Source organism: Engraulis encrasicolus, chromosome 3, assembly GCF_034702125.1.
Source record: "Engraulis encrasicolus isolate BLACKSEA-1 chromosome 3, IST_EnEncr_1.0, whole genome shotgun sequence".
Taxonomy (NCBI): Eukaryota; Metazoa; Chordata; class Actinopteri; order Clupeiformes; family Engraulidae; genus Engraulis; species Engraulis encrasicolus.
Genome location: NC_085859.1, coordinates 34,815,773 through 34,842,272, shown reverse-complemented (window position 1 = coordinate 34,842,272; position 26,500 = coordinate 34,815,773). Strand labels below are relative to the sequence as shown.

The following is a 26,500-nucleotide window of genomic DNA, read 5'->3' as shown; positions in this document are numbered from 1 at the left end:
TCGGAGTGAGGAGTCCGCACACTTACAATCCTTTTTGACGGTACCATGCTCAGGGTACCTCAGAGATAACTGGTTAATTACATTCCCCATGTAGAGAGTTACTTGTGCACAATCCCTGGTGCTGAACAAAAAGATTACGTATTTTTTGAAAAAAGGTTCGCACACTTCTTTGAATTTTTCCTTCTTGAAGTTATTTTTTCATCTTTTTATTTATTCATAATTACTATCCCCACCAACACTCAAAATGTAGGCTAAAAGTTCAATGCAAAGAAAGGTTGAAACGCACACCGATGACCTCCCTTTTAATCCTTTTTCGTTTCGAGACGATTCGAGCCAACACGGCCCCTTCTCTACTGGATTTTAATCTGGGGTGTAGGCCTACTCACTTTTGTGGGTACATGTTCAAACATTAATGGCTGTATTTTGTTTTTTCTGGGTGAACAAAAATGTAAGCGGTATATGTTATTAAAAGGTCACTAAACATTGTGTCAGTCAAAGTGCTTTTTTATGCTTAACTTGGCCTTACCAAAGTATCAGAATGACGTCGCATCTTACAGCACGTTGGAAAAAAGTCCAAACCTATTCATAATCATTCATCATAAACATAATAAACATAATAAACAAGGAGAGTAGTATAGTTGATGGCAAAACGTAGTTACTTCTCCCTCTTCCTCACCACTAGGCGTCAACAATGAGGGGTTTTTTTTGGATAGAAGTCAGCGAAAGTGTACTATCAGATTTTTTTAGCGGAAGTATCCATTTATATAGAACAAAATAAAAGTTCGCCATATAATATATGACTTGTTTTTATGAATTATCAGACCTTTGGAGAAGAAAACACATATTCAATAAAAACAAATGATCGAACAAACTACATAACCATTTGAAACCTGATCCGGATACAGCCATAGGGTTTTAATCAAACGTTTACAGTAGTCTTACATGCTTTAAATTTGGAAGAGGATAGAATTCAGCCGGCCAATGATGTTGTAGATTGTAGGTATCTTCGCGAAGTGCTGCTGCTCTGTTGTATTTGAAAAGCAGGTGATAGGATATTTATTGTGCGTTAGATAAAGTTTATATGTTGGCCTTTTCCCACAACGTTCTTCACGCCTTTGGATGCAGAAAACATCTGCGAGATTCCACTCACAGCAAACCAATCACCATGTGAGCTTGGAATTTAAAATATCCAGCTTGACATGCTAGTGAGTTTTAGTCATTTCATTATCATCACATTCAACGAGATATTCTCTATGAGCCTAGAGTTACTCTAACATCATTCTCTACTTCCATTGTGACAGCGAATCCACGGTGAGTGCAAGAAATTAAACCTTTTACTGTACTTTTTTCCGTAGGGGACGTTGGTCGTGTCTATTCATGTGTAGTTAGCAAAGATGTTCTACAGACTTTGGTAGTAGGCTATAGTAGTAGAGTAGCTGTAATCGTAGAAGTAGAGTTACTGATCCCTATGGTCAAATTCAGGTGTCGGGTAGCGTATCTTACACTATTAGTGCACATAACGAACATTGTAAGACAAACATGCGCATGCCATACACACATCTACTTCTATCACCAACATTGAAGAGCACACTGGCCACCCATGATGGCTTTAATTTGAAAGTTTGCTGACCTATTTTATAGTTATTGGTTTGTTAATAAAATGTAATGTGACTGTGTGTATAATTATAACTACAAAACATTTCAAAAGCATGGTACAGGGGGAGCTGTGGCCTAGTGGTTAGGGAGGTGGACTTGTGATCAGAGGGCAGTCCCACAGTTCCAGTCCCTACACCTCTATCCATGGCTGAAGTGCCCATGAGCAAGGGACCTAATTCCACATTGCTCCAGGGACTGTAACCAATACCCTGTAAATAATATCTGTAAGTCGCTTTGTATAAAAGTGTCAGCTACTGTAAGTGCAATGTAATGTAATGTATTGTTTTTCTCCCTACTACTCCATTCTGGCAGGTATGTACCATAACAGCTCTCAGAAAAAATTCTGGATCTTCGAAAATGAGGCCAGTCTGGAGAGGAAAAGATTTGAATGTAACCAGAAGTTTCGCTCGAAGACATTGGCCAGTGGAAAGGTAGGCTATGGCGAAAATGTTTTAACCCCTCATTTTTTCAATTGGGATTTGTAGAATGTTCTCTGCTTAAGAGTTGTAAATTCCCCAAATTTCTCTGCTTCGCTGTCTGCAGTCATACAGCGACAATTTCTTCCTGGACCCCCGGGAGGAGATGGTGCTCTTTCGACACTATGAGAAGAGGCTGCTGGACTTCTGTGCCATGTTCAAACCTGCAATGCCAAAATCCGTTGTGGTAAAGAAGACCCATTCATAGGAGAAGTTGTACAAGAAAAAAAACAATTTTAAATTGAATACCAAAAAACCCTCACTGCTCTTTTATTCCCCCCCCCCCTCTCTCTCTCTCTATCTATCTCTCTCTCTCTCTCTCTCTCTCTCTCTCTCTCTCTCTCTCTCTCTCTCTCTCTCTCTCTCTCTCTCTCTCTCTCTCTCTCTCTCTCTCTCTCTCTCTCAGGGTACAGCCGCCATGTATTTTAGGAGGTTTTACCTGAACAATTCGCTGATGGAGTATCACCCAAGAATAATAATGTAAGCTTGCCAGTTGCGTCCTTGCACTTAAGTGATAACAGTTGCATCTCTTCTGTCTTGTTGCATTATATACTGTATTGTCAGTAGTGACTAAACTTACACAGTACTCTTCACATTAGTCAGACAAGCTAAGTTGTAACTTCTTCTTGGTGATGGAAGACATTTTCGTCGTGATCTAAAATCTTGATTAATGTGTTGGTTTTAACTTAATTCTTTGGACATAGCCAGGAAGTATGAGAATATGGGGCCTGTACTACAAAGCTGGTTCAGGATAAGTTAAAGGGACACTCCACCCATTTACATTAGGCTTTCCAGTACTAGACACCCCGTCATAATTTTGAATGGTCGTGCAACACTCTCTTAATTCCCCTGAGACAGGAGAAATCCGTATTCACCTCTGAACACTTCCTCTTACAATGATGTAAAAATCGTAATTTTGCATCATTGTAGGAGGAAGTGTAAGAGAGGTGGATTTCTGTTGAGACTACAAGCCTTTTTCCTACCCTTTCAACCCCGCCCATAGGGGGTTGGACCTAATGCGCTAACAGAGCTACCACAGATCAGTGTGCCAGTGCTTTTGAAATCACCGGCATTGAGGCTCCAGTAAGTCATCACATTCAAGATACCGCAACGGCTACACGCGCATTTAGACAGCAATGCATTCTGGCTCAAAAAATTGCATGCCTGTTCGATTTCCTGTCAAACTTCAAAATTTCGGTGATGTTGCGTCGACGAGGTGACATGTCACATGGTGTCAAACTATCGCGGGATGAATGCGACTGCAGTCAGATCTTGCAACCTCTGCAGTGGCTTATCCCCGTCAATGCTCGCTTGCAGACTGCCTCCGTCATGCGCCCATGAACTGGTTGGTCAACAACTCACTCACGTGTGTATATGAGTCTTGTCTCACACCCCTACACAAGTTTGCGCAGGTCCCCACTTCAGCTCCTCCTCACTGCCTGTCCCCCCACTCCTCACACGTGGTGTGTTTGTAGAGCAAACTGGTGCGAGCTCATTGTCTCGTTCATATTTGTGGCCGACTTTAAATGCGCTGTATTTAATACCACCTACATCGTGACAACAAGTTCTTGCTCATGTGCTTCGTCTATGTTGGCCAATGGCAACAAAGTCGTATGGGGATACTCAGAGCCATACAGAGGGTAGAGTTACGCGATTGGAGGACCAGGAATTAAATTGCAGCCCCGCCTTTCAACGAGATAAGGTCGTGCCTAAAGCGGCTGTCTTCCCATAGACTCAACATAGAACCACCACGTTAACAGCCAAAAATAAGGACTAACTAACTATACTGCGGGGTAATCACCCCAAATATGTAAACTATCAACTGTCTCGGTGGTGATAATCACAACAGTTTTACCATCTGTGATGATTATCTGAACTTATTACTACGAACAGCAAGTCTTGTCATATTCCCTGCATTGCATCGCATTGCATTTGCTGTGTGCTACGCCCACTACTAGGCACTAACATTCGCAACGCTGAGCAGTACTGAGAAGCTAAAACAGCTAATTTTGCTAATGAGGAAGTCGGCCCTAGCACACAGCGGAGATTGCCTGACTCTGGCCCAATTCGAAACAGGGAAGGCATCTGTCCTTCCAGTGAGCTAACTGGACATCGAGTCATGAAGTGTGGATCGAAACGAAAAATTGCTTTATTTCCTCTCTCGGCAGTTGACTGCATTTGTGGGCGTAACGAGGATATTTCGAGGATACATCAGATGCTGACTTCGCTGCCTTGGTACCCAACATGCTGTGCGCCACCTCCCTCTCAACCGGAAACCTGAAAAACAAACATGGCTACTACCCAAGCTACTACCTTATCATACTCTTTATTCTGACACTTACGTGTGTAGATATTGAAAATCGAATGGATAAATCAACATTGTAGTATCTAAATATGCTGTCGCTAGATCTATTTATAGCCTATTTTACGATTCCGCCGTCCGACGATCATTCACAGTTGAAATAGCATGCCTACGCTAAGCGCTAACGTGATGAACGTAACTCCTGCCATAGAATCACCGTAACATCAAATGCGCAAGGCAGCGCACTCGTTAGTGCCGTTCGTAACGGCGGCCTCATCAGCTAACTTCGCCTATCTGATCAGTGACCTGTTTATGTAGGAGGAGAGTCATCGAGTCACTGCCTCCCGTTTCGAATTGGGCCTCTGTCCTCTGTATGGCTCTGGGGCTACTGGCAGAGCTGCCTGGGTGTGGCCTGTGGAACTTGAGCATTGCAATGCATTATGGGGATTGTTGTCACAAATCCACAAGCACTAAAAAGTCATTTTCTGCCTTTTCTCGGCCAAGAAGGCACCAAATTAGAAATGTATGCTACTATTCTACTACATGTATGACCCACTTTCAATACATATTCATGTCTCCACCGGTGGAATTCCCCTTTAATCTTAGGTGAAGAGGTAAACCATCTAATAGAAGAGCCTGGAGTCCTCATTGTCTTAAGAAAGGCTCTTATATTAGATGATTTACCTCTTAACTTAACCGTAACTTACCCTGAACCAGCTTTGTAGTATAGGCCCCTGTACAGACACCATGTTAAGCTATGTTTTGTTTATTCTGTAATCATCATAACACATAACATGGATACTTATCTGTTTCGGGGCAGGTTGACATGCACATACCTGGCCTGCAAAGTGGATGAGTTCAACGTCTCCAGTACGCAGTTTGTGGGCCAGCTGCAGGACACGCCAGCAGCACAGGAGAAGGTCTTGGAGCAGATCCTGGAGTTTGAGCTTCTACTCATCCAACAGCTGAACTTCCACCTGGTGGTGCATACGCCCTACAGGCCTATGGAAGGCTTACTGATAGACCTAAAGGTGAGACTCCAATGTTTTCTATTTGTTTTTAGGGTTTTTGTTATTGTTGTTGTTGATGACTGGGAATTACCATTACAATTCAAAACTGTACAATGAAAGTCTTCTTGGTGCTACACTGTTTGTATAAAAAAAAAGAAAGACTGATGACGGTATAAACCCAAACATTAGTTGAATAAACTATTGAATATATTGACGAGAACTGTTTTTGCAAGTGAAATTATTTGACTGCCATATGCACCCGACAACTGACAACCCATTTACTGCAACTGTAGAAAACAGTCTGTTTATCTGTAACATCGTTTGGTGATTTGAATTCTATTATGATTTTTTTTCCCTATTCTATTTTCTTGCCTGCATGTCTTCCCAGACTAGGTACCCACTGCTGGAGAACCCGGAGGTGCTGAGGAAGAGCGCTGATGACTTCCTGAACCTGGCGACCATGACTGACGCGGGGCTCCTGGCCTCCCCCTCCCAGATCGCCCTCACCGCGGTGCTCAACAGCGCCTCTCGAGCTGGTCTCAACATGGAGAGGTGGGTGCTGCTGCTTGTTGGTTTGTTTTTAAAGGTGCACTGTGTAAGATCTTTAGTTGTTTATTTCCAGAATTCATGCTACCCATTCACTAATGTCATACATGAAAAATCTTCTCCATGGTCCACCATTTTTTAAACGAGACTTTTCCAGGTCATACAAACAGCCTAGATACTTTGTGTTAGTCATCACATTTGTTGAATGATGTGTTAATAAAAAAATATATTAGGCATGTTGTCCACCAATTGCTAATTGAAACATGAGGGCATACCTAAAGTTGGACTTTTAAGTTTGTCGTCATTGTTTAAGCCCTCCCACTGGGCTACATTACCCTCCCTCTGTTCACTGATTGGTTGCATAAACAGGTAGATGCAAAAATTCAACCCCTTAAAGAGTTTTTTCTAATATCCTAACCGCCGTCTTCCCTTCCTTCCTTGCCTGCGTGTGGCCTTGTGATGACGTCACTGACGACAAAAGTATTTCAATATCTTGCAAAAGTGCAATTCTGATGTCATTTTCTCATTTGTACTCTGGGATGTTGAATGAAGAGTACTCCTCCAAAAGTTGTGCTAGGCTGACAGTGGGGAAACTTTGTTGTATTCTCCACGGAGGCGAGGCACCAGCGAACACGAGGCCACAACAACAGGCCGAGGACGGAAGTCCGCATTTTTGAAAGAACGCAAGGAGTGCACAGGGAGTAGGAAAGAGGTGCACTTGGTCTTTGCAACATGCACTTTTAAACCTGGCACTCTCTTCACATATTTTAGGGGCACGTACTGTGTTTGTAACCTGTCTTTGTTTTTGTCCAGCTATTTGGCAGACTGCATGGAACTGAAAGATGACAAGGAGACAATGGCAAAGCTAATGGAGACCATGAGGAGTAAGTAATCCTTGTCCTTGCTGGACATATTTACTGTATTTTTACAGTATTTTACTGTATTTTAAGTCCAAATTGTGTCCACCTTTTTAGCTATAACTGATGAACTTACCACATCCCAAACTGCATTATCAAAATATTGGGTCGTATAAATGAAAATTGAATGGTTCGAATTCATTTTTTTAAATGACGCAAGTTCTACATTTTCCCAAGGTGTACTCAACGAGATTAGCTACAAATGTAAACATTTGACATTCTGCATCTGTGCTACCTGAGCTGAACCAAAAGCAATAATATTTCAGTCCTGACTTTCTCAACATCTACTGTCCTCAAATTTCTCCCAGGGGTCAAACATGTTACTAAAAAATATGAGCTGCCAAAAAATGAGGAGGTTTGCGCATGCAAGCCGAAGTTGGAAAGGATCCATGCAGAGTTATCATCTACGAACTTGTAAGTACGCTAACTCACCTTGCCTGGTTTACATGGGTATGCTCTTCTTAGTCATAATATAAGTCATGACATTTTACCATTTAGCATGCATAGTCATGGAATATCATGGAATTTTCTTAACATTCGTGTAAAAGCGAAACATTTTTGTTGGTGTATAACATTGTTTCTTACTGGTTGTACTACAATGCTTCACCAGACACAGTTTGGTTTTGTGCTGTAACTTGCAACATTCTAGAATGCAATGAGCCCACTGAAGTCTGACGGTGGCTCTGCGTCGGCTCTAGGTGTGAAGACAATCTTCAGTTTTCACACTTTAAAAACTTTCAAGTCATTTCTTTTTACAGAGGTGGTCATGGAAACTCTGTTTTTTGGGTCTGGAAAGTCATGGAAAATCATGGACTTTTATATCTGAATTAGAGTGGGAACCCTGGAAACTATAATCCCATGCCTCCTATTCCAAATGACTCGGTTCTACCTGTCCAATTGGGGCAACTACCTGGATGAAATGTACATGAAAAAACAGGTCATTGCTCAACATGCTTACCCTCAACCAGAAGTTTTTCAAATGGCTAAAGAAAAAAACGGAACGCAGAATGGTGAAATACTAACAGTTTTATTCAGCCCGGTCGATCAGTTGTCCCCCCTCTCTCACCCCAAACACGTATCTAAGATGCAAAAGTGGTTATATTAATCAAATAGAAAAATAAAAAAAATACGTCAGCTCTCTGATATCACAAGGAGACATGATCAGTACAGCATCAGCCAGTCGAAGGACATGGCTCAGGGCACGGATTCACTAGCTACATTTACATAGACAGCTTTTTTTGTAATCAGAATAAATTCAATTTGATGGTCTGATTAGATGATGGTATTTCTGTGATGGTTGTGAAATGATACAATACATTCGAATAGTGCGAGACATGAGGTTAAAGGTGAACACCTTATCGCTCGATGGACTTAAGGGATCAGGGAATTTACTGTATGTATGCATGGAGTAGTTTATTTTCCGTTTTTGGTGTACGATTAGGAGTGTCCATGTAAATGTAGCTATTGGTGAAGTCTGTCTTTACTTGCATACAGTGGTGAAGGACGCTGAGGTTTCTCGGGTTGGTGATGATGACAAAAGCACTTCAGACGAGCAGTCATGTACACACCTTCAAATACTTTGGAAAAACAGAGTTTGCATATGAACAGATCTTTATAGGTGAATAATGTAATGCAGCGGTTTGCTTTTTTTGTAGTCCAGAGGTGTACGAAAGTTTAGGCCAATGTGTGTCGTGGTATACATAGTGTCCATTGAAAGGGTGCAAAAGACTGGTCAAAAGCCAAGCTACAACATCCTGCCAAGGCTACAAGTCTTTGAAGAGGGCTCTTTGTAAAAAGCAGTTTCCAAACATCCTACTAAGAAATCAGCAAAGGCTTCCTTACAGGGTCTTTTCTGGCTGCCACCTTCACAGCAAAGAGCTCAAGCCAAGAAGGGGCTTCTGTGTTAACCTCTAGGGAAAGAAACAAACCACGTTGGACCTTGAAGTGCACCATAGAACTGCTGTAGCTTCAAGGTCCATGGTTGTTGTAAATCGGCGTAATACAGCATACAAGTTCGTATCAAATGTAAACACATGCACAAAGCACATTGAGCTAAAACACTTTGTCTATGATACAAAGTTGAGACGCCATACAAATATGTTCATCTATCCAACACGTATTGTTTTTTTTTTTTCTTTTGCTTTCAAAGATACAAGCTCAGGTGCGTACAAGTAACTATTAGGCTAAAAAGCGAAGCAGCTTGGAAGTATTCAGTTGGGCCTTGGGGCAAAATTCCTCAGGCCTTTAAGGGGTTGTCCCCAAGGCTAGTGGAGGATGAGGTGATCTGGTAACGCAGTTGGTTGTGGTCTGGGTAAGACTTTTCTTTAAGGCTTGTGTCGTGGAGAGGTGCAGCAGGTCTTTTCCCTGATGGGCGACTTCACAATTGCCTTGCCCGTCTAGTTGGGAGTAGTTGTTGTTGGTGAGGACTAGGTAAGGTTGTCCGTGGAACAAGACTCATTTTCACAGGTCTCTGTGGTCCATGATTGCTACGGTGGGCCTGCAGGCGAACTGACTTTTTCCAGTCTACAGTCCATCCGACAGAGACATCCTTTGCGTTCAAAAGGGGCAGGGAAAAAAGCATTAAGAGGGCAAGCGTTTCAACTAGGCTGCTTTTTTTTTTGTTCAGGATGCACAATTTGTTCCAGGAGCAAACTCGTAACAAAGTCAGTAGGTCCAAGTCTTATTTGAAGGTCCAACATAGGATAATCACTCACAACACTCCAGTGTTTTTTAAGCACGTTCACAACAGAAACAGAAGCAGACACAGCGTATTCAAAACAAGTTAGGAGGATAGAATAAAAGGTAACACTTGGAGCCATTTTGGTATATTTGAGGTCAGCGATAAACATCTCAGCTCCAGCATCATTGATTTTATTTCTTTAGTTTTTTTCCCCGTCCATTTTGTTTTCCCTCTCTGATTGGGTGCTTCAGTTGTTGGTGGTGTCGGTGTCCTGTTCCCGGTGATGTCCACATCACATAACCTGGATGGTAGTCAGTATGGTACATTCGTTTCTGCAAGACAGAGCGCGTGCGGTGTTAGGCCAAAAAGATAGCAGAGAGAGATAGATAGGTAGGTATATAAGCATAGAACAGCATGTTATTACAAGGCGGGCTAATAAGCTCAGATAAGCTGCTCTGTTTCTGAGCAAAGATCTCAGAAATCCCACACCAGAATAGTGTTGTCAAAGCTTGAGAGATTTTCATGTTAAAAGAGAGGAATGGAAAAGTACAGATAGAAACATTAGATTTTGTAGAACAAAGAAGGATTAGGCATGCTGTAATTTAAGCCAATTTGTTGGTGCACTCCATTAAGGACATTGTTTTTCTGAGACATGCATGCCTCTTTTCCACTGCCTGTTTTTAGGTAGGCCTACAGCTCGACACAACAAGACTCGGCCGCCACTTTTTGCTTTGCGATTGAGCCGTGTCGTGCCGATTCAAAAACCAAAAAGTGGTGGCCGAGTTGCATTGTGTCGAGCTGTAGGCCTCCCAGAAAAACAGCATTGGAAAAGAGTCATTGCTATACTTCTGGCCAAATATGATGTGCAGTATAGGATATTTAGATGGGCTTCTTTGAGACAATTCAACAACCAGGGGGTAGTTTACATGCACGTTTTCCCAAGTATCAAACAGTGCATTACCATGGCATCTGTGTCCACCTGCAAAGACATTTCTGGCATGCAAAGTACAGTACTAGAACAACATGCAAGGTCTTGTGTAGTTTCACATCTGCAACACTGATACAGGGGTGGATGGATCATTATCAAGAAGACAGGACAAATGGACATGAAACAAACTGATGGATAGAATGGGGAGGGAAAAGTCGATGGCCTCGGACATGTTTAGTTTGGCAATTTGTTATTCTTCATCAAAAATGGGCCGATCCTTATCCTGTTGTCTTGTGCCTTCTCACAGAAAAAGAAAACGAACAGGATACGAAGCGGAACATGACGTCGCTAAAAAGCCACTCGTCGCTGAGGAGGTTCGTACAATATCATTGGCAATCACTGTCTCTGTGTTCATACCCATTGCATTATTATCTGTATAGAGTTTCCTTTGTGATGAGGTAGATTTTTTTTTTTTTCCCAGGAGGTCTATACCGATGATGATGATCTGGACTCTCTGTGAAGGCTGCAAGGTGGCCAATGGTTTCTGAGCAGACAACACATGGACCCTAGTTGCCTCTCTTCAGCACTGCCCTTTACCAACACATCAATTTTGCATTATCGTTTCTCCCCCCCCCCCCCCAAATCTGCTTTCCTGTGATCGCTAGACTCATGAGTCTTGTAGACTTGTATTTCTTATTTCTGAAGAATTAAATATTTTTGTTTTAAAATATGTTGCTTTTGCCATTTTCAGTCCTATTCTTTGCACATTTAATGAAAACACTACATATATTTAATGGGTCACGATTTCTCAATTTTGAAAACGTTTTCCCTCCGTCTCCATCCCAATGCCTGTACTCAGAGGGCAATGTTTTGAAAATCGATTTCTAGAATTAAGCCATTTCTATACATGGACATACAGTGTTAATGGATAAGATGCCTGACAAGGACAACAGACTACATCCATTTATAAAAACAGATTTAATAAGTGCATGCATCCTTGATACAGTATTTCTGTACTATTTGCAAATCAACGGTTGTAAACAGCAGACTTTCATGAACTTTTCCCAAGATCACACTTTACATCTTTCCATCCTCTGTGAGTAGCCTCAGAGAAGGCGCAGCCTCTTACAGACATGTTGAACAATTTATAGACAAAAAAAAAACATTTAGCTTTTTTTGTTCAATTTATATACTCAAGATTCCAGCAAGAGACTTTATTGTCCGGATATAAAACACCCATACTTATTTTCAGCCAACAAAAATAAGAAAAATTCAATCAACAATTGAGACTGAGATGGAGGAGAAAAGAAGCCAGTCAGCATATTTGCATATATGACCACATATGTCAGTCTGAAATATATATAAAAATCTTTAACGATCACACAATCCAGTTACAGTGGAAAGGGGGTGGGGCTTAGAGACAGTGAAGAGGTCCGTGGCAGTTGCGTGATTACCTTTCTTTGCATAAAGCTGAGACAGCCCTTGGCAACCTTTGGCAAGCTTGTTTGTTTGTTTTTCATTTTTTGGGAGAGTCCATGATACATTTTTGTTCCTGTTCATCTTAACAATCGCAGGCCTCAAAGAGTCACTTGGTCATACGTGTGCGTTTCAAAGCGAGACAGGACAACAACAAAAGACAAAGGGTTTGGAAAAAAACAAAGACAGCAAAGTGATCCGACTCCTGCTGGTGAAATACTTGATATGAAGTGTCCCGGGGCACCGCAGGAGTCGTCGCATAGGGAGGTGTCTTAGCTTTGACGCCTTGATGACAAAGCATTTGCATAGTTGTCATGGAGACGAGGAAGGATGACACAGACAGGGTGGGGGTTGATGATGGGGTGATGAATGGTGGAGGTGGTGGTTGCTGTGGTGATGGGGGTGGATGGAACATGCTGGGGTTCCGGGTTTCTATGGCAACTCCCAACGCACAAGAAGGACCAGAGCAGACAGGGGATGGGGGGGGGTATGGGGAGAGAGACTACCTGGTGCTGTTGGACGATGCATAGTGCGCCTGCTTCTGCTGAAGCAGCTCTGTGATGGCCAGCAACTTCTTCAGCACGTGCTGAAAGACAAAAAAAACAACACCTGAGATTCAGAGGCTGATGTCACAAAGACGCGGTACAACATAAAACACCTGACTCAGAGGCTGATCGTGCAAAAAAAAAAACCACACACGACATAACATCACAAAACACATGGCTGACCTTACAAATTGCTACCCACAAATGTTCTATTATAAAGCTTTGCTGACTTCCCGTGGAGTCTTCAAAAACTGCTGAATTAGGTAAGTGGATGTGAAAATGCAAGTCATTTAAAGTGCTTGAATTGAAATATTCCCAGTACAGAAATGTCAAAACGACTTTTGGACATCCTCTGCACGTGTCATGTCCTTGTTTGTTCCTTTTCCAACTCACAGTGCATTGCCACAATGTGTCTGTCATAGACACTGGACACTATTTGAATTTTGTGTGTTGCAACTCCATCATCGTTTGGTAACGGATGATGATTTCTGACTTTGCGTTCCCATTATGAAGTGAGGAGTGACAGTTAATGCTTAAATCTTACAAAACTGGCTCTTTTTTCAAAAAAAAGTAATAAAGTCCTTGAATTTAATCTAAAGGGACGCTGCCTTTAAGACATACCATTACAATGTTATTGTCAAAAAAGAGCCCATTTTTAAAATTATTATCAGGATGAAATTTCCTAATTACACATTTGTAATTAAAGGAAAAGTCATCAAGATTTTAAAAAAATGTGTTACGTAAAACTAGCTCAGAACAGGCTAAAAATAGGTGACGTTTCGACCACAATGTCAAACTTCTTCAGACCTAATCCCCATACTGTTCTCACTTCCCTGTATTTGCCCACAAGATCCAGTGAGCAGATCATCAAGAGATTTGAAATGCTGATACTTTAAAAAAAAACAAAAAAACAATAAAGTCCTTGAATTTAATCTAAAGGGACGCTGCCTTTATGAACTCTTAAATCCTCTAGCCCTGTGGTTCCCAAACTGGGAGTCCGGACCCCCATGGGGCTCGCAGAGGTACTGCAGGGGCTTACAGACAGAAGGGACTGTTTGTTCAGCAATAATTTAGTTTTTGTATTTGGAAAATGGGAGGTGGGAGGGTTGCGAAAATATTCTTAGGTCCAAAAGAGGGTCCCTGCAAAAAAAAGTTTGGGAACCACTGCGCTAGCCTCTCAATAGGCTTCTATCTGCAACTGAAGGACAGACACACGATGGACACACACAAACACACACACCTGCTTGGGTCCCCGCTCGTTGCTGCGTGTGCGGAGCTCGTCGGAGTGGGTGGCACAGATCTCGTGCAGGGCAGCAAGGTCCCGCGACAGGTCCGTACGGAACTCTTCCGTCACCTCGGGGAGCTCCGGAACATTCTGCAGAGGGAAAACACACACACACTTTACATTTGTCCGAGAGGTATCTCACCACACATAGTAAGCAGCAAACTGGTGTGTGTGTGTGTGTGCGTGTGCGTGTGCGTGTGTGTGATGGTTTTATATGGTCTGACGTACACCCAGCTCATCCAGGAACATGATCATTCGATGCTTGTTGCTCTTGATGAACGGGTTGACTCCCTCCATATATGGCTCCTGGACACACAAGCCACAAATAAATCAGAATCTTCAGAATCATAAGCAACGGCATGCATTCAAAAACGCAGAACATTCACTTTAACACAGTTTAGCCAAAAAAAAGTAATTACCAAAACAAGGTCACACATACTAATACAGTACGTTGCTGGACAACCTTTAGCTTTGATTACCGCAAACATTTGGTGGTGCATTGTCTCAATAAACTTCTGCAATGCCTGAATTGATTTCGTTCATAATTTCCTCAATTATTTCATTAGTTTTCACAAATATCTTTTATTGATGATGGTAGAGTCTGAACACTACTTTACTGTGTAAAGCCTTCTACAGTACATACCAATATTCTCCCTCTGAGGTTGTGGTCTGTGATGCACAACCATGCTTTCAAAATTTGAGTCAGATTAATCTTTGCATTGTCATCTTGGAGTATGCCCCATGTCACCAGTAAAGAAAAACTCTACAACCATCAATTCAAAATCTGTGACAAATAAACAGCCTTGTATGCTTGTAAAAACCTGGTGAAAACATCAATAGATAACTAAATACAAACATTACCAAATGTGCACCGCAGTCAAAGCTAAGACGGTCCAGCAACATTGTGTGTGTGACATTTTTTTCTGGTGACGACTTTTTCATTTTGTCCAGGCAACAATTAATGTGTGATAGTGATATTGACCAAAGTACACATGTACCAAAATATGAACACATGTAATGCAAGATTCAATTTGTCGAGTGGCTTGAGATATTTGCTGGACACATATTGAGTGTCATGTGCCTCTTTTCCACTGCCGGTTTTCTGGTAGGCCTACGACTGGACACAGCGCGACTCGGCCGACACTTTTTGCTTTTCGAAAAGGCTCAACACATTCGTGTAAAGCAAAAAGTGGCAGCCGAGTTGCACTGTGACGAGCTGTAGGCCTACCAGAAAACCAGCAGTGGACAAGAGGCATTAGATATTATTTTACTGCACTGTATGTGATAGTCACTTATACTGGTTTTGCTGAACACTGCTGCCTTGCTGCAGTGCATTGCAACCCCGGGCATTGATGCCTTTGGGGATATTACCTTGGCCCCAAACTCCACCAGGTTGGCCAGGTTCTGGACAGACTTGGCCACCAGGGTGAGTGTCCTGACGGCTGTGGAGGAGGGAGGGTCTGCAAACAGAGCACAACACCAATACATTGGACAAATACATTACTGCTCAGTAGCTCTTATTCTCTGTATCTCACACACATACATGTATACGAATAACAGTACACAGCAGCTGGCATTAGCGACACTGTGTGAAAAATGTAATGGACAAGAGACACTGAAATTCACAACCTCTTGGCTGAAAACACACTGACAGTAGTAAATTGCGCATGGTGTCAAGCGATAAACAACTTTCATGAGCTAAACACAGGGATCTATGTTTTATGGCTGTTGATATTTCCGTCAATCTGCTGTGCGGTCTGACATAAATTGGAGTATTCCAGGCAATATGTGGACTATCATTTAAAAAGGCTGGTCTTAAATATTGAGATGAGCACTCACCTGCAATTATGTTGAACATTCTGGGATTGAGGATGGCTGGACAGATGAGTCTTAAGAATACAAAGCCACTGGAGGAAAAATTAGGAAAAATTACAATACAATACTCAGTCTCCCCTTATTCATTCACTCACTACATGTATGCTGTACCTGTATACTGAAAACCACAACCCTATATAGCCACTAGGGGTCTCCCTTTGCCCACGTGTCGCCTCATCTCCAGTGTAGACAAGAGAAGCTTTCAGCCCAAGGTTTCCAGAGACATATACTATTACCTATTGCACATCTACTGTACATGCATACATCCACTGTACATGCATACATCCACTGTACATGCATACATCCACTGTACATGCATACATCCACTTAATAGGTTCAATGCAAGAAAGGACCTACCCTAGGAGAGGAGTGAACACATGCACACATGTTGCCCTTTAAAGCAACAAGCAGAAGTTGTTAGTGGTCCCTTACCTCACTACTCTCGTCCTCATGGTCGTATTCGTTGGCCACTTCTGCTGCACGGACTTCTGCAAACAGCCGTAGATGAATCTCAGCGTCCTGTGCGGTGGGTGGGCAGGCGGGACACAGGAGAAAACCATTCAACATTACATCACATAGTTCTCCTATCACTTCCTTAAATAAAAAGTTATTAGGTTTAGTACTAATGGTTGGACAGACCATACTATTACAATGTTACTGTGGGAAAAGATCATATTTTAAATGATAAACAGGTTGAAATGTCCTAATTAGACATTTGTAATGATAGGAAAAGTGATCTTGTAAGATTAAAAAAAAATGTGTTACATAAAACTAGCTCATGTTAGAACAGGCTAAAAATAGGTGACGTTTCGACCACAATGTCAAACTTCTTCAGACCTAATCCCCATACTTCTCTCACTTCCCCATACTTTCCCACAAGATCCAGTGAGCAGATTATCAAGAGATTTGAAATGCTTATACTGTATATTGTGGTGACACACTGTGCTCTTATCTGCATTTTGGATTTAGAGTTGGGTAAATGTATTGTGTCAACATGGCATCATGACAAAGCGTATAACTAACAATGCGGATTTAAACAGTGCACCAGGATTTTGCATGTTTCCTTGTGCTCTACAACGCCCTGTGACGGGTTGGAGTTAGGGGTGGTTTTGGTCTGGGAACAATTTCACTGCTTTCATTACTTGTATCGCCATCGTTGCTTTACTGACAGGTTAGGGTTAAGCATGGTTTTGGTCAGTGCACCGCTTAGCGTTTTCGTGTTGAGCAACAGAAATTCGCAGCGACTGTGGGAAACCAACTAACATTGCACAAGCCTGGTCACGTTTTCTCCGTAGCTCTTTGAGTGCCATGGACTTGAAAACGAGTCTTTTCAGAATGTATGGCACAGCACAGTGCCAAAAACTTGACATCAAGTCAATTGCGTTTTTTTATGGGGGGTGGGGCCTAACACGTTGATATGGTATGTTTGTTGTTCACATCATGGACAAAGAACTCAATTTTTTATGGCTCTTGAAAAATCACTCAAATGTTGAAAAAAGCCTGGCAACCCCCTGGTCTGAATTTGAAAATGGCTGGCACTCAATGAGTTATCAAGAAAATGCTGAGTGCGTGGAGTGCATTAGCGTGTTGGTAACATGAAGATGCGCAAAATGTCAAGTCTGTGTGTGTGTGTGTGTGTGCGTGCGTGCGTGCGTGTCCTTACGGTGGTAAGATCTCCGCGGCCATGAAGATCTTCTCCACCAGCTCTGAGAGGATGTTGAGGAGGTGTGCCAGGTTCAGGCTCACATCCTCATTCTTCTCCAGCTTGGAGGGGTTCAGCTGGAGATTTAAACAGGGTATAAACACAGTCAGTTTATAATGGAAACGCAGTAATGTTAGTGCTGACACTACAAAAAAACGACCTACAACATGCCACCTACAATATTGAAATTTCTGATTATTTGGGAAATGCTAAATGCGGGTGTTTACGTTAGTGACTGTATGCATAATCATTGTGTTATATGGTCAAGCACAAGGGCAAGATACTCAACATTCCAACCATATTCGGGATAGTAATGTTCAAGATAATTGCGGACATTGTCGCACATGGCATATTTGCCCCTGCACACTGGCTGCGCATTTTATACAGCAGGTGGCTTCAACTATGAATTTTAAGGAGCACTCCCCAAAAAAAATAGATCTCAATCGTCATCAACAGCGAATGTCGGCAGATACTGGCACTGGTGTGCGGGCTTCTATTGAAAACAATGGAATTGAATGCTGGAGGAGCAATGGCACTGCACTTTGTCAGAACAGGTGTGGTGGCCTTTAAGCGAGGGCTACGTGTGTAACCGCAGTTCTATGAGTTTCGACAGCGGTCAGGAGAAACGAAACAGAACTGACCTCGCAGGACTGCTTGCTCTCCATGATGCGGAGGATGGTGTCCTTGAGCGCGTGGTGCACGAAGGGCGTGGCCGTGGCCTTCATGTACTGCTCCATCAGTGTGCTGGCCAGCGTGGTGGCACGGAACAACGTGGTGGCCTCCTCTGGACAGGGGTACACAAGAGGAGGAGGAAGAGGAGGAAGAGAGGAGGAGAAAGATGTGGAGGGTGGATGGGAAAAAAGATAATTAGCAATGAGCAGTAACAAGAAAAATCACAAATGTAGTTCAATCCATCCTGCATTTTACCCATTAATGGGATTGTCCGATGAGACCTTTTTTGTCTGATAACCAAATGTGGCACGGAGCAACAACGTGGTGGGATTCTCTAGAGAAAGGAGGAAGGAAGAGGAGGAGGAGGAAGGAGAAATGCACAAATCACTGATTGCCTCTGCTCAATTTCATTTCAATCTAGTAAAAATGTCAAGTAACAAAACTATAGTAGACCATTCCCAAAACCAGACATTTTTATTTACTGAATAGAGCTCGCAAGTGGGTGATATCACTTGGAAACTGGATGCTGTTAAAATGCTAATCCACAGCATTCAGAGGGAAAATCCCTATGGCGAATAACATGGGCGAATTACTGTTTGCATGCTTGAGAAATGAGAAAAACAACATGCTTCTGAGTGACTTTGGAGCTTTATTGTCGAACGAAGGTATGCCATGGTCTATTTGTGGTTCAGCAATTACATATGTCACAACCAAACAGCAGGGATTGGTGCAATAACAAAAGCACAACCCTAACATGGAACAAACAAATCCTAATGCTGAAAAGTCAAGACAGTTCTCATGAAGTGGAATGGAACCGCCTGATGCATCAGGCTACCTTGAACCCTGCTCTGCGTATGAAAGTGATGACTCATTTGCCCTGGGTCACATGGTGATGGTCTGACTCTGACCACATATGGGTCCAAGAGGTCAGGTGACTAAGTGATATTACAGGCCACAGAGCACACTGGCCAGCATATGGTGGGCATGGCTGGGGGATGAACTGGCCTGTCATCACGCCACAGCCTCACAGAGACACGCAGGCAATCTGACAATCTGTGTGTCTGTGTCTGTGTCTGTGTGTCTGTGTCTCTGTGTGTGTGTCTGTGTGTGTGTCTGTGTCTGTGTCTGTGTGTGTGTCTGTGTCTGTGTCTGTGTCTGTGTCTGTGTCTGTGTCTGTGTCTGTCTGTGTCTGTCTGTGTCTGTCTGTGTCTGTCTGTGTCTGTGTCTGTGTCTGTCTGTGTCTGTGTCTGTGTCTGTGTCTGTGTCTGTGTCTGTGTCTGTGTCTGTGTCTGTGTGTGTGTCTGTGTGTGTGTGTGTCTGTGTGTCTGTGTCTGTGTCTGTGTCTGTGTCTGTGTCTGTGTCTGTGTCTGTGTGTGTGTGTGTCGATATATAGGAAGAAGCAGATAAGAAGAAAGAAATGAGGAGAGAGAGAGAGACAGGGAGAGAGAGAGAGAGAGAGAGGGTGAGTGATGAGAGAGAGAGAGAGATACTAAGCAAGAGAAAGAGAGCAAAAGAAAAGGAGCAAGTGGTATGTAATTGTCCAGTTTGAGAGAGCACGAGAGCTGAGACAGAGTGTGTGCACTTATGGCAGTCCTAAACGGCAGTTCAGCAGCTCGAGTGGTTTGTTAGGGGAAGGCACAATGACAAAGCCCTTGGGGAGATCATGCCAGCCCCTCGACAGCTGTTGGCCATAAAATGGCGTGTGTGTGGGTGCGTGTGTGTGCGTGTGCGTGTGCGTGTGTGCGCCCTCCCATCAGCGCATATGCATTGATGCACACTTACACATGCGTGTATGCTTGTGTATCATGTGTGTGCCTTTCAGAACACACATGTACGCTTGTATAAATGTGTGTATTTTGTGCATACACCCGACAGCCACATGTGCTGGTACGAGACCATGTATGCACCTATCCTTTCTAAAATGGCAGATCAGTCCCATGTTGCCAGCCAGATGGGCTTACCATCTTGGTGCATGCGTACCCTTGTGTACAACTTTGAACATCTATTTTTCTACTGTTAATTTTAAAGGGATACAGTGAGTGTTGTTAACAATGTGTGTCCCTGGTGAAGAAGGTGTGCGTGTGTGTGGGAGTGAGTTTATGTGTGTGTGTGTGTGTGTGTGTGTGTGTGTCGTCCATCTTGATTGAGCGGTCATTTAGCATGAGTAGCAGTAGGGCCGCGGCGTGCGTGCGTGCGTGTGTGTGCGCGTGCGTGCGTGCATACCTTCCATCTTGATCTCGCGGTCGTTGAGGGTGCGTAAGAGCAGGGCTTCGGCCTGCTGGTGCCTGAAGATGCGCAGCAGGATGCTGGCCAACTGCGTGCGGTCCTGCCCACACACATGCGCCAGCGCGTAGATCACATGGAAGTCCTTCTGCAGGATCAGCTGCAGGACAGGACCACACACAGACAAGACAAGACAAGACACACTATCAGATGAGGAGCGAGACAAGTTAAGAGGGGCTACAGGGACACTAAAGGCACCAATAGACCAAGCGCGACATGAGCGAGTCCAGCCACGGAAGTAATGGACTTTGTATTGAATAGCGCGAAAAAAGCAATTCGGGCGACAAAAGGCGATTCGCGCGACTCGAGCGACAGTTTGTAGTTTGTAGAACTCCTGGCAATGTTATGCAAATTAACCATCTCTCTTGCTGCACAGAAGCAATTCTCTGTCGCTTGAATCTCGCCGCGGCCTGTCTTTTCGTCCAATAACAAGGGACAAGAGACATCACCATACACCATAACATTTTAAGAGAATTCACTGTGATGTCGCACCATTTTTAAAAAATAAGCTCACTTTACATCTTGCCTGAATACCACCAGACCTAATCACAAGTGAGAATCGGAGCGATTGTGCGAGGCAGCATGGGATTTCCCAGGCTATTTTTCATCTCCCATTGAGTTAGATGATTGAGTTTTACCAGTCCACTGCATTTCCAGCAATTCTCAGAGTCTGGCCATGCAAATTCTACCTCCAAGCTAGCTGGACCCATAAGAGTTGATGAAAATTGCTGGCTTAAAACTACAAGTAACATCACCAGCCTAAGAGAACAGTTCAAAACTCCATTACTGAACATCACCCTTAGCACAGAGCCTATGTTATACTTGTCCTCGGCGACTTCAACATACATCTAGAGAAGCCGTACGCCACAGACTTCAAGGCCCTGATGAAGTCATTTGACATTCAACTAGCCAGCTGCCCTCCGACACACAAGAGTGGTAACCAGCTCGACCTCATCATGACTAAGGACTGCCAAGCGGAAAACATCAAGGTAACACCAATGCATGTTTCAGACCACTTTTTCCTCCATTTCAGCACCTCCCTACCCGACCCTACACCCACCCCCTCTCCCTTGGTCACATATAGGCGGAATCTACGCAACCTGTCACGCACTAGCTTTGCATCAGTGGTGGCAGATGCCTTGCCCTCAGCAAGCGTGCTCTCCTCACTCGATGTTGACACTGCTACAGATTCGCTCAGCTCCACACTGACCTCCTGCCTCGACAACCTGTGCCCACTAGTCACTAAACCTGCAAGACCTTCACAACCGCGACCATGGCTGACAGAGACCATCCGAGCTCTACGTACCACCCTCAGAGCGGCAGAAAGGAAATGGCGCAAAACCCGCAACCCATCTGATCTCGAAAAACTTAGATCTCTACTAGCCTCCTTCTCCGCCTCTGTAACAGCTGCCAAGACGACCTACTACAACGACAAGATCAGCAACACTACAGACCCACGTAAGTTGTTTTCTACATTCAAGTCACTGCTCAACCCTCCCCCCCCTCCTCCGCCCACAGACCTGAACCCAGACAACTTTGCCACCTTCTTCACGGAAAAGACGGCAAATATTAGCAAGCAATTCTGTGAGCCGCCCTCCCGTCCAGAAGACACCCCCCTGGAAAACACGGCGACTCCTGCAACACTTCATGAATTCACTCTGCTCTCTGAAGAAGACGTTTCCAAACTCATCACAAGAAGCCGTCCCACCACCTGCCTACTAGACCCAGTGCCCACAAACCTTCTTCAAGACATTGCCCAAACAGTGGTCCCATCAATCACATCCATCATGAACTCCTCACTCTCCTCCGGCACTGTCCCCTCCGCCTTCAAACAAGCAAGGGTGACACCACTACTGAAGAAGCCTACACTGAACCCTGCTCATGTCGAAAACTACAGACCTGTCTCACTGCTTCCCTTCCTATCCAAGACGCTAGAAAGGGCAGTTGCAAAACAGGTCACCAACTTCCTAAACCAGAACGGATTACTGGACCCAAAACAATCTGGTTTCAGAAGTGGACATTCAACTGAAACTGTGTTACTCTCAGTGACTGAAGCTCTAAGGACTGCAAGAACGGAAGGACTATCCTCGGTCCTCATACTACTAAACCTGTCTGCAGCCTTTGACACAGTCAACCACAAGATCCTCCTGAGGATACTCAGAGCCATGGGAATCACAGGCGTTGTCCACTCATGGTTCAACTCCTACCTCTCTGGACGCACCTTCAGTGTGTCATGGCAAGGGAAGCTGTCTACAACTCACACCCTCTCCACAGGCGTACCCCAAGGATCAGTGCTGGGACCCCTTCTGTTTGCAATATACACCTCCTCCCTGGGACGTGTCATTCAAACACATGGGTTCTCCTACCACTGCTATGCTGATGACACCCAGATGTACCTGTCGTTCCGTCCAGAGGACACCACGGTTTCGGAACGCATCTCTGCCTGCCTCACCGACTTGTCAACATGGATGAAGGACCACCACCTACAGCTGAACCTGGCCAAGACAGAGCTCCTGGTGATCCCAGCTAAAGAGTCGCTCAGTCACAACATCAACCTCAAGATAGGCTCCACCATCGTGACCCCAAACAAAGTCGCCAAAAACCTCGGCGTCATGATTGATGATGAGCTGTCATGCTCCAACTACATCAACTCGGTCACCCGGACCTGTCGAATCCAGATGTCCAACGTACGGAATATCAGACCTGTGCTGACACAATATTCTACACAACGACTGGTCCAGGTCACGGTCCTGTCCCGCGTTGACTACTGCAACTCACTCATGACAGGTCTACCTGCTTGTGCGCTAAAGCCTCTGCAGATGATCCAGAATGCGGCGGCACGGTTGATTTTCAATCAACCCAAAAGGACCCATGTTACTCCTCTATTTATTGAGTTGCACTGGTTACCGATCGCCGCCCGGATCAAGCACAAGGCATTGACCCTTGCCTACAAAACCATCACAGGAACGGCCCCAGCTTATCTGAAGGACCTACTAACGCCTTATGTTACTGGAAGAGAACTGCGCTCATCCAGCACAAGCCGTCTGGCTCTGCCATCCAGTCGCTCTAGGTACTCCCAGTCAAGATTGTTCTCCGTTGTGGTACCCAAGTGGTGGAACAGTCTCCCAGAGGCAGCAAGACTGAGCACATCTCTTGCAGCTTTCAAGAAACAACTAAAGACATTCCTCTTTCGAGAGAATCTACTAGACTAATGCTTGAACTGGCCTTGCCCCAGGGCAGACTCCTGACATGATGTTTAGTTTAGTTTAGTTTAGTTTGTGAGTGTGTGTTTGTGTGTGTGTGTGTACTCGTTATTTACTCTTTATATTTAAACAAAAAACAAAAAACAAAAAAAAACAAAAAACAAACAAAAAAACAACTAACCCCACTTTACAACTGCACTTGTTGTTCTGTATATCTCCTGTGCACTTTGTATTTGCTTGTGATGTTGGCTTGATTATGTCCTCTTTTGAAAGTCGCTTTGGTTATAAAGCGTCTGCCAAATGCAATGTAATGTAATGTAATGTAATGTTATAACCTTACGGTCACCAAATTTGTAATGGCTATGTCTTAATCAGCAAGACCATACAGTATGTGCAATTGCTTCAAAGTGTTATAGAATTTGGCAGTTGAGAATTTACAATACCTGTTCTTGTTGACCCACTAGGCCCAGCAACTAACTAATTAGTCCTCACAGCAGTGGATGGAGTATTCTACAAAAGAGTTCTAAAATTCAAAAAACTGACAGTTATTCTTCAGTGTTCCATGCCTCCCTTAATTGGCCACACCTGTTCTGGTTCTAGCTAGAGCTACTGACAGCACAGTGTGCATCTACTACTCCAAATATTTTCTGATGATGATGCATAACCTTTTGGATGTTATTGGGAATTAATTTAAAAAAAAATGAAATGTAAACAAACACCTGCCCCATTACAATGACCAGGATCTCAGAAAAGGCTGAAGAAAAAAAAATCTCATGTACTGCAAGTCCATGGTAGTGTGAGCATTACAACTGCATGTTGAAATTGGCTGGAGTTATCCTTTAAGTTTGCAATATGTAGTGTTTTGTCACACTTTGTATGGGTGGGCCCAGGACACATAACAATGGCCATAGTCCTTTCACAATTTGTTTATCATGCAGGGGCATTTCAATCAACATTTTAGTGAAACAGAAATAGTTTGTGAATATCATGCACCAGACGCAAAATAAACATCATCAGGTGTTCAAACGAAGCGAGTGGTGGAGCTTCCTTTTGTCGCCATAAACTTTTTCCTTCAACTCTATATTGAATCATCTTTAACTAATCCACTTCTGCCAAGCAAATTAAGTTAAAGAAAAAGTTGGTGTTGTAGCAATATGTGTGTGTGTGTGTGTGTGTGTGTGTGTGTGTGTGTGTGTGTGTGTGTGTGTGTGTGTGTGTGTGTGTGTGTGTGTGTGTGTGTGTGTGTGTGTGTGAGAGCACTGCGTACCTCTTTAAACTCGCTGTACTCCTCCTCAGGCATGATCTTCTCCAGGGTGTAGCGGGCGCGTACCCGCAGCGTGCCCGGTTCGATGCCCTTCAGGGGGATGTGGGAGCTCAGGGGGAACCACTCGTCTATCGTCTGGCCCCGCTGCAGCCGGTTCAACATGCACCGCATGAACACTGCAAACGCACACGCACACGTACACACACACGTACAAACACACACACACACACACACACACACACACATACACACACACACACGTACACGGTCAAACAAATACACATAGAGACAGAAAACCACACATGCATCATGGTCGGACACACACAGGTACACGCACGCATGCACAAACGCACGCACGCACACAAAACCATCACTAGGTTTATGGGTGAAATCTGACCGCCTTGTCAACAAGCCTGGCAATTTGGCATTGATGATGCTGAAGTGTATTGGTAGGTAGGACCAGGATTGTACAAGGGTGGAATAACTTCCTTCCTCTATTCACTTGAGAGCACAGTGACACACTCGCACTGTACTCAAGCACAAGCTTTGGATGCAAAGCATATTGATCACCAACACAAGAGAACCACATTCACAAAAGCCACAAAGAATCACAGACTTTTCAATAACAATTAGAAACATGACCTCCAAGTAAAATCCAGCAATGCAATAGAGCAGAGATGAGGAGAGTAAGGAGAGAAGGTGAAAGGGTATCGATAGTCAGATACTGGGGAACACTTTAAACTCTCTCCAAACCAACTCCAGCATATGGCACAGGACCAGAATCCTGCAATGAGACAGTAAAACTATGGGAAAAGGTAAGCTTGTGAGATGACCGTTTTCTTAACACTTTCTTCTACATACAGAAGTTATAGAAACTTCAGTCTGTGTCCAGGAAGTAAAATGTCAAAAGTTTTTCTTGTCTCAAAGTTTGGAAAAGAACGTCGCAGTGGAGAGGGCTGCAAAAGCACCAAAAGCCTGTAGGCAACCACTGACATTCATTCAAAGGCACGTCAAAAACTATAAGCACATATTGCATTATGAGATGGCGTAGAAGGAAAAGGGGGCTTAGGCTCTGAGGGCTTGGAAAAAATACAGAGAAACATCCAAAAGACAATTAAAAAAAACATTTTTCGCCTTTTCTCTCAATGTTACTTATTTGCCCCCAAGTCACTTCTTGTCACGTGCACGGCCTTGTTGAATTCACGAAATACGTTTTGATCAAGATATAAATTACATGCCTTTTTATCTGATGCAGTACAGACTGCATATATGAAGTTAGCTTAAGTTAACAATATGGTAAAGAGCTATGAAGTGGTTCAACCGCAACCAATGGAATGTCTACATTTTATAAATATGAGCTTCGGCTGGTTGCTCCTCTCAATCGAACGCTAAGAGGTTGATTTTTCCCTGCTTTTTGTCTCTTTAGTCCAGTGGGATTCTTCAGCTCTTTAAGGCTCGTTTTCGCCTCATGCTGTCTGTTTGTGCAGTAATGAGAAAGAGAGCTCCGGCAGCACTCTCTATACAGTACATTCGCAAAATGAACACCAGGGGGCACTGTTGTACAACACACTGTGACTGCACACAGTCATCTCATTACATGTGTTCACTACCTCTGCTAACTCTGCAGAGCTGTAACTTGTCATCCCTTACACACCATGGCCATCAACAAATGTCACAAGT

General features: G+C 43.7%; 2 protein-coding genes across 3 annotated transcripts in view; one reads left to right on the top strand and one right to left on the bottom strand.

The window, feature by feature from the left end:
- Positions 1-998: 998 nt before the first annotated feature.
- Positions 999-11,245, top strand: ccnh (cyclin H). The gene is made up of 10 exons (XM_063195269.1): positions 999-1,311; positions 1,969-2,087; positions 2,200-2,319; positions 2,539-2,612; positions 5,255-5,465; positions 5,833-5,996; positions 6,804-6,874; positions 7,216-7,321; positions 10,823-10,889; positions 10,997-11,245. Exons 2-10 carry the CDS (start codon positions 1,971-1,973, stop codon positions 11,033-11,035), a joined length of 969 nt encoding a protein of 322 aa, XP_063051339.1. The 5' UTR covers positions 999-1,311; positions 1,969-1,970; the 3' UTR covers positions 11,036-11,245.
- The window catches only part of rasa1a (RAS p21 protein activator (GTPase activating protein) 1a), a 66,975-nt gene continuing 48,398 nt past the window's right edge, over positions 7,924-26,500 (bottom strand). Inside the window, exons 16-26 of one of the 2 annotated variants that reach the window (XM_063195267.1) lie at positions 24,824-24,996; positions 20,294-20,453; positions 18,040-18,182; positions 17,360-17,475; positions 16,129-16,215; positions 15,661-15,728; positions 15,193-15,281; positions 14,050-14,127; positions 13,777-13,911; positions 12,498-12,577; positions 7,924-9,919 (exon numbers count right to left, since the gene is read on the bottom strand). In XM_063195267.1, the coding sequence (XP_063051337.1) occupies positions 9,880-9,919; positions 12,498-12,577; positions 13,777-13,911; positions 14,050-14,127; positions 15,193-15,281; positions 15,661-15,728; positions 16,129-16,215; positions 17,360-17,475; positions 18,040-18,182; positions 20,294-20,453; positions 24,824-24,996 (1,169 nt within the window). In that variant the 3' untranslated portion in view covers positions 7,924-9,879. Of the gene's footprint in view, positions 9,920-11,148; positions 12,578-13,776; positions 13,912-14,049; positions 14,128-15,192; positions 15,282-15,660; positions 15,729-16,128; positions 16,216-17,359; positions 17,476-18,039; positions 18,183-20,293; positions 20,454-24,823; positions 24,997-26,500 lie in introns of those variants that run through there. The other variant, XM_063195268.1, reaches the window with a different exon arrangement.